We start from the raw sequence: 8,602 nt of genomic DNA, 5'->3' as shown, positions 1-8,602 counted from the left end.
AAGGAAGGGAGTGTCTTACACCCTCAAGCTGAAAGGCTCATATATATGACCTGTTGACAAAAGAAAGCAAGAAAGAAACCTAATTCTGTAGAGATAAAGTGAGGTTCTATTGTGAATTAGTATTTAGTAAAATTGTCACCACAATAAAAGTTGCAGCAAGAGTATCTCACTACCAATCCAATGGTAGTTGATACTTACTGATTACAGCTTTCTTTCTTATGGAAACTGCTCATGACCTTATCATGCTTTCTCTAGGTAACACTCCATGTAGCCCTTACTAAAGCCAAGTAGTTAAGCAATTGAGATAAAACCCATTTGCCATTACCTCAGCTAAATATACATCCCTCCCTATTTCCCTAGCTTGATCAATTTCAATGTTTCATCATTTCCAAAAACTTAAGATTTATGTTGCCATAAAGAACTACAAATGTAATTTTTTTAAAAAAGATATTATTTAGTATACACTTACTCTACTCTAGGTTCAATGATTACCCCTTTTTAATGCATGATCTCTATCCTTCCCATGCCTAATCATGAGTATAAATGTCTTCTGTAACATGAGTAGGCATGGGAAGGATAGAGATAATGTACATATAAATGCAATAAAACATAGAACAGCCTTATAAGTATTGCTATCCCTGTTTTACAAAGGACAAAACTGAAAATTGAATTGTTAAAATGATTTGCACAAGACTACATAATTTATTAATACCATTAACAATAAAGTCAAAGAAAAATATAAGTATAGGTAGAGAAGAATACATAATTATCCCATCAACTATGTCCTTCTTTCCCACCCACCATCTTCACCTACTATACCAGTACCCATTTGCACGTAATTCCACCAGGTCTTATTTTTATACCTCAGATGATATTTCTTTACAATAATGCTCCTGAGATCCAATGTCATGAATTCTCTAAACTGGTCCTCAAATCCCTTTCCGTTTATGGGAAAATCTCATTGCCCACTTCAGGGTCTCCAGGGTCTGTCTTACCAGCTTCCCTAATTCCTATTTTTATTTCAATAAATGTTTCCTCTCTAATTGTCCAGTTTCTTAAGGCTAACAAAGTGGTGCTGATGTTTATGATGATCATTGAAAAACGAACATCTCATTATTTTCAAGACTGAAATATGCACACCCAAATGCATGGACATATAAATTGAAGCTCTAGATAGTAAAAATACTTTTCTTTGTCTTTTATAACATATAGCACATACCTTGACTTAAGCATGTTGGTTTCTGTAGCACTTAAAAAGTAAAGTTATTAGTGGTTTTTTTCTTTTTTTTTTAATTTTTAATTTTTACAGGTTCATAGTAGGTATATACATATATATATATTTATTTATAGAGTACATGAGATATTTTGATACGGGTGCACAGTGTGTCATTATCAGGGTAAATGGGGTATCCATCACCTCAAACATTTATTAATTTATGTTACATGCATTCCAATTACACTTTATTAGTTATTTTAAAATATTAAAACAATGAATTATTGTTGACTCTAGTCACCCTGTTGTGCTATCAAAGACTAGATTGCTCTTCATTATATCTAACTTTGCTTTTGTGCCTTTAACCATTTCCACTTTCCACTCCTCACCCTTCCCAGCCTCTGGTAACTGTCATTCTACTCTCTATCTCTAGCAGTTAAATTGTTTTAAATTTTACTTCCTACAAATGAATAAAAACCTGAAAAATTTTTTTAACTTTTAATTTTTGTGGGTACACAATAAGTATACACATTTATGGAGTATGTGAGATATTTTGAAACAGGCATACAGTGTATAGTAACCAACATCAGGGTAAGCGAGGCATCCATACTCTCAAGTGTTTATTCTTTTTGTTGCAAAACAATCAATCTATATATACACTTTTAGTTATTTTTAAATGTACAATTAAATTGTTATTGACTATAGTCATCTTGTTGTGCTATCAAATACTAGATGTTATTCATTCTTTTTAATTACTTTTTTGGTACTCATTAACTATCCACACTTTCCCCCCAATACTTCCACTACCATTCCCATCTCTGGTAAACATCCTTCTACTCTCTAACTCCATGAGTTCAATTGTTTTTAATTTTTAGCTTCTGCAAATAAGAAAATGTAGTTTGTCTTTCTGTACCTGACTTATTTCACATATGTCCTACAGTTCCATCTATGTTGTTGCAAATATTTCATTCTTTTTTATGGCTGAATACTACTCCATTGTACATATGTGCCACTTTTTTTTTTTTTTTTTTTTAATACATTTGTCTGTTGATGGACACTTAGGTCACTTCCAAATCATGACTATTCTGAATACTACTACAGTAAACATGAGAGCACACATATCTCTTTGATATACTGATTTCTTTCTTTCATAGCAGTAGGATTGCTAGATCATATGGTTGTTTTATTTTTAGTTTTTTGAGGAAACTCCATACTGTTGATATTGTTCTCCATAGTGGCTCTACTAATTTACATCTCCCTTAACAGTATACAAGGTTTGCCTTTTCTCCCATTCTCACTAGCATTTGTTACTGCCTTTAATTAAAGATTAAGACATGTTTTATTGTTTATGTTTACTTCTGCCTTCAATAAAATATATATAGTATATATATAAAAATCTATTTATATTCAGCAAAAATAATTTTAAAAATAAACTAAAATATTTTAGATGCAGCAGATCTAAAATATATCTTCTGATAAATTTTATTTGGAGACTATAAGGAGGCAAAATAATCTTTTACCTATTATCTGTTCAGTAGTCAAATCACTATTAAGCAGATAAAATTAATTATGCATAAAAATAACGCTAATAACTTGTCTGCTTCATATTTTTTTTCAGAAACTAAAATCACCTTTTCCCCTTCTGCCTAGACATTTGTATAAGTATTCTCCAGGTGTTTTTGAAATTTCCAGGTGTAATTGCTATGGCATATGTGGAAATAAACAAAGTCAGTATTATTCAAAGAAAGCTAATCGCCAAGGATTTAAAGCAGTATGTAAACATAATAATGAGATAAGAGCATTCTCTTAAGCTGAGCTAGCAATGTAAAATTGTTGCAGAGACAATATTTTTAAATTTGTTAAACATGTTTCCCTTTCCTCAAAAAACAGGATATGTGCATTATAGTTTCACTGACATTTTATTGAAACTTTGGGGAAACTTCAAAGAAGGAGAAACTAAACTTTTCAAAAGATGAATATTAGGAGAATAGACTTGTCAACGAGATTAATCCTTTCAAACAGAAATTTAAATCCTTCCTTTACCCTCCAGGGACTGAGTTCAATTTCATGAAGCCCAGCTATAAATGATAGGTTTCTGTTCAGTCTAAAAATTACATTGTGTTTTCTTGCTTGTTTAAGGGAAGGTACAATGTAAGGTTTTATTTTCATAAATAAACAAATCAACCTCTGCATCACTAAAGCCTCATTCTTAGTAACCAAATTAAGTAGTCATCCTGCTGTTTCTTTCATAAAAAGAGTGTGTGAATATTTTATATGAAATAAATGTATTTCACTGTTTGAGATGAAATTTTTATAGAGCAACTTGAGTATAATATATGGAATGTAAATTTTGTGTATGTGTATAAATGTGCGTATATGTGTGCTTGGATAAGATCAAGTCATTTAGCTCTGGTTTGAAATTCAGGAATCAAGTTTATCCTACTTGCACATGTCAGCACACCGCCTCCCCTACATGCTTCCCATCACATTTTCACCTAATCTGTTCCTTATTCTCTCAATGCTCACTTTAGATACCTCTTCTTCAGGGAGGTTCCTGAATGCTTCCCTTTATACAACATTCCAAAATTGCAAGTCTTTATTTAATATAATTTCTATCTTCACAGACTGTAATTTCCATAAGCACCAGAACATTTTCTAATTGTCTATTGCTACATTTTCAGAGTTAGTAGGGTAGTGAGCCCTTAAGTATTTGTAGATAGAAAGGAAAGAAAGAAGGAAAGAAACAAAGTGAACCTTCTTCATTTCTCTGATATTCTTTCAAAATTATTTAAATGTTTGGTTCCACCATTTCCTCTTTAGTTGAATCGGAGAAACTATACATAGTGTTCTTCTTAAAGCACAAATTTCTCATTTCTTATAAATGTTAAAGTACATTAAACTCTTTACAAACTTTTATTAGTGAAATAAACATATTCTTATTGGTGTAATTAAATATATTTTGATATAAAAATACGTTTGTAGTAGCCAAACACCAAGATATAGTTGACTTAAGTTCCAGAGATTCTGTGACTCATATTCAGAGATACACCTACTTTCTGATTTCTTATTAACACAAAACAAGTTCTAATGTAGAAAAATCACCACATTTATTTCCCTGATTTATTGTTAATGGTTTTTACATTGTATATTTATTATTTATTAAGTAATCAATAATTACAAAATGGAGATAATTGCAAGGCCTCATTCAGATTTGTTATTAACAAAGTGTTCTAGTACCTGTTCCATAAAATGAATGAGCTAATCTTTCTATTTCTCTACATGTTTTCAAAATATTCTGTCAGTCTCTTTGTTCATTATCTGGGTGCAATGAAAACAATTCCTCTGTAGTGAAAGGATTTTATTTTTTCAATCTGTCTGTTCTAGCTTTGAAAGTCTTTGGCATAGGGTTAATCTGTCCAAAAATACTGTGGTTTGGATTTTGTGAAGATTTTTTTGCTATTTTATAATGGGGAGACCTCTGAATGTGGGGAATGACTGGAGTAAATAGGGTAAGAAAAATGATTGCAAGGCAGAGAAATAGAGCTGTTTATGTTGCCCTAGGTGGTGAAATGAACTGAGTTCAACATAGCAGAAAAACCACTTCTAGGTTCAGTAACATGAGATGGGCATTACTTGTCAGGAGATCTTTTTGGTTGAGACAGAGTCTGGCTCTGTAGCCAGGCGCCAGACTGGAGTGCAGTGGCGCGATCTCGGCTCACTGAAACCTCCTCCTCCCGGGTTCAAGCAATTCTCCTGTCTCAGCCTCCTGAGTAGCTGGGACTACAGGCACACACCACAACACCCAGCTAGTTTTTGTACTTTTAGTAGAGACGGGGTTTCAACGTGTTAGCCAGGATGGTCTCGATCTGTTGACCTCGTGATCTGCCCGCCTCAGCCTCCCAAAGTGCTGGGATTATAGGTGTGAGCCACTGCACCTGGTTGGGGAGATCTTTTAAATAAAGACGTTTTATAAAGGATCCTGCTTTTTTCCAAAGTAATTCATTTATAGTATCTACACGTAGATTATAGCACATAATACTTATAATACATTCTAAAACCCTATGTTTGAATATACACACTAGATACTAAGTTTAATGAGAAGATCTATGAAGATCTTTATAATTTATTTATTATCTTACTAATCAATATGCATTAGCAATTTGTCAGATATGGATAAGGGCTCCTTTGTACTTTGAGGCCCCAAACAAAGACAGAAATGGTGTTGTTGCTTTTCATTGTGAGCTAGAAGAAGGAATGAACATGTCTTAAAGGTTCCAAAAAAAAAGTCAGTTGTCCCTTGGTATTTCTGGAGAACTGGGTCCAGGACTTCTCAGATACTAACATTCATAGATGTGAATATACAACATATATACATCCTTCCATATACATTAAATAATATCCAGATTACTAATAATATAGGATATAATATAAATGCTAAGTAAACAGTTGTTATACTGTGTTATTTAGGGAATAATGACAAGATTGTACATAGTACAGATACCGTTTTTTCAAAATATTTTCAATCTGCAGGTGACTGTATCCACAGATACAGTACCCATGTATTACAGAATGCTAACTGTATTTTAAAGCAATTAATGTTGTATTAACACTGTTTTACAGCAAAACTCCGAGAGTCCTGCTTTGATCCAGGCAATATAATGAATGGCACCAGACTTGGAATGGATTATAAATTAGGGTCAACAGTCACCTATTACTGTGATGCTGGTTATGTTCTTCAAGGTTATTCAACACTCACCTGTATCATGGGAGATGATGGAAGACCTGGATGGAATAGAGCCTTGCCAAGTTGTCATGGTGAGAAACATATTTTTTTTTTTGCTGAATTTTCATTATTAAAAAAAAATAAAAAAAAGTACTTAAAGTCATTTCTGTGTTTCAAAAAATCAACTATTCAACATAAAATCTACAAGTGTGATATTGGCAATGCAGAGATTTTTGTCAAAGATTTTTAAGTTGAATTCAATAAAGAACTGGTTTTGGAAAAGTGCTTATATTCCCAGGTTTCTCTAAAGCAATATGCCTATTATAATAGGCAAACTTTCTGAGAACTGTTTTATTGCCTATTATGCTAGTTTGTGTGCCCTCAGGACTTGTACCTGAAAATGTTAGATGCTCAGAAAATATTGACTGAGTACATGAGGAACAAACACACTGAAACTGACATTTCAACACAAGTAGATAAATTTAATAATTTAAATATTATTAAAATTGATGAGAAATCTTTACCTGTAATAAGGATAAAGAAGAATATATATTTCTTCTAGGAATTAGGTTGTCTAGAAAGAGACATAATACTACATATTTAAAAATCATATACTTGTATATAACTTTATATAAGAATGGAGATACAGTGAGAAAGATCATTTAGGCAAAACAGAGAAACAATGATATCACTGCTTACGGTTGCTAGAGACTGCCTAGTCTCTAGTGACTGATCCTAATGCATTGTACAAAAAATAACACAGTGGAGGTATGATCTAGGACAGATTTCCCAAACTATGGGTCACCACCAGTGAATCATAAAATCAATTCATTGGGTTGTGACCAGCATTTTTATAATAGACATAGAAGTGAATCAAATGAAATTACATTAAAAATTAATTAAAGTAATAGGAAAAAAGTATACTTTAAGGAACATAGAGTACTTTTTTTGTTTGTTTTTGAGATGGAGTCTGGCTCTGCTGCTCAGGCTGGAGTGCAGCGGCATGATCTAGGCTCGCTGCAGCTCCATCTCCCATGTTCAAGAAATTCTCCTGCCTCAGCCTCCCTAAAGGCTGGGATTACAGGTGTACACCACCACACCCAGATACTTTCTGTATTTTTAATAGAGATCGGATTTTGCCATGTTTCCCAGGCTGGTCTCAAACTTCTGGCCTCAAGGAATCCTTTCACCTTGGTATCCCAAAGTGCTGGGACTACAGGGGTGAGCCACACACCTTGCCAAGAGTACATATTACTTTTGGAACTTTTCTCTGTTGTATACAAAGAAATAAATAAAATAAAATAAATCTGCATCTGTGCACATATGTACCTGCAAGCATTCAAGTGTTTGTTTGCATTGGGCTATGATATAATATTCATTTCCTACTATTAATTTCAGCGGAATAACAAAAATTTTTAGTATCTAATACACATGGTAATTTTTTCCTAGTTGTAGAATGTATTCATTTATGAGAATTACATGTGCATGATTTCTGACTTACCCCTCTCCGAGTTTATTTTGTCTCATCTGAGTTTATTTTGTCCCCAATTATGAAAGGGGGATAATTAATATTTTTTACTTCGAAATGTTTTTATAAGAAACAAAGAAATGGTAGACATCTTCTGATATCGATCATTAGCAGAACAGCTGGTTAATTTTTGACTCACATTGATGGTTCATCTATCAGAAGATAAAGGGAATAAAAAGAGTAATAACTACTTTGGGCTTAATTATTCCAATGAGAGAAAAAGTGATTGATGGCATGGAAGTTTATAGGAAATTTAAGAGAAAGGGTCATATTATTTTATTAGTATTTAGAAATGTAGATATTAGTATTATCTAATTTAGAATCAGAAAAATCTAATTTAGCTAGAAAAAAACATAATAAGAAAAGAACTTTTCAGAATTTATTGTCAGTGATTATTTGGAAACTATAAAAAATTTCTGAAATTTCCAGGAGCCAGATGCAAAATAACCAAAAGTCCTGATGCAGAAATATCAAAGGACACAAAAAACTATAGATTAAAAAGATAGATGTTAATCACAGGGATAAATGATTAAGTAGATGGCTTTCAATGACAGGTGAAAAAGTAAGTAACACTAGAGTATAGCATGCATTCACTAAGAATATGCCCACCAAATCTAATCACACTCTTTTCTAATAGGTCATAGAAATGTCAGTTTCAGCATGAAATGTGCCATAATATTTTTTAAAAATCCTTTTGAGCCAAAATCATTTTATAGGGTTAATTATAGCACAATTAAGTAGTTGATACATTGGATAGTTCATATCTACAGACATTTTAGAGAGTACAGCAGGCCTGGATTCAAATAGGTGTCTTCTGACACTTATGACATAAGGCAAGCTGAGTCTTGACATTTAAATCTCTAAAACTAGGTTAATAGTTATTAATTCAGTAGATTATTTTGAAGATTTAATTAGTAAACACAACACATACAGAGGATCTAATAAAGTGTCTGACAAAGTGGGAAAATAAATATATAAGGGTTGTGATTTTCTTTTTTTTTTTCCCATTTATTTATTTTATTGTATTTTAGGTTTTGGGGTACATGTGAAGAACATGCAAAATTGTTGCATAGGAACACACGTGGCAGTGTGATTTGCTGCCTTCCTCCCCATCACCTACATCTAGCATTTCTCCCCT

The 8,602-nt window shown here is 32.6% G+C and overlaps 1 protein-coding gene across 6 annotated transcripts in view; it reads left to right on the top strand.

Annotated features, from left to right (window-relative positions):
• Positions 1 to 8,602, top strand: part of CSMD3 (CUB and Sushi multiple domains 3) — a 1,251,170-nt gene that overhangs the window by 971,080 nt on the left and 271,488 nt on the right. For all 6 annotated transcript variants that reach the window (XM_017498748.2, XM_017498749.2, XM_037727955.1 and 3 more), the window contains one exon: positions 5,834 to 6,028. In XM_017498748.2, coding sequence (XP_017354237.1) covers positions 5,834 to 6,028 — 195 coding nt within the window. The remainder of the gene's footprint in view (positions 1 to 5,833; positions 6,029 to 8,602) is intronic.

The sequence above is a fragment of the Cebus imitator genome, unplaced genomic scaffold (assembly GCF_001604975.1).
Source record: "Cebus imitator isolate Cc_AM_T3 unplaced genomic scaffold, Cebus_imitator-1.0 Scaffold250, whole genome shotgun sequence".
NCBI lineage: Eukaryota > Metazoa > Chordata > Mammalia > Primates > Cebidae > Cebus > Cebus imitator.
The sequence above is the reverse complement of the archived record's forward strand: the minus strand, read 5'-3'. Positions and strand labels throughout refer to the sequence as shown.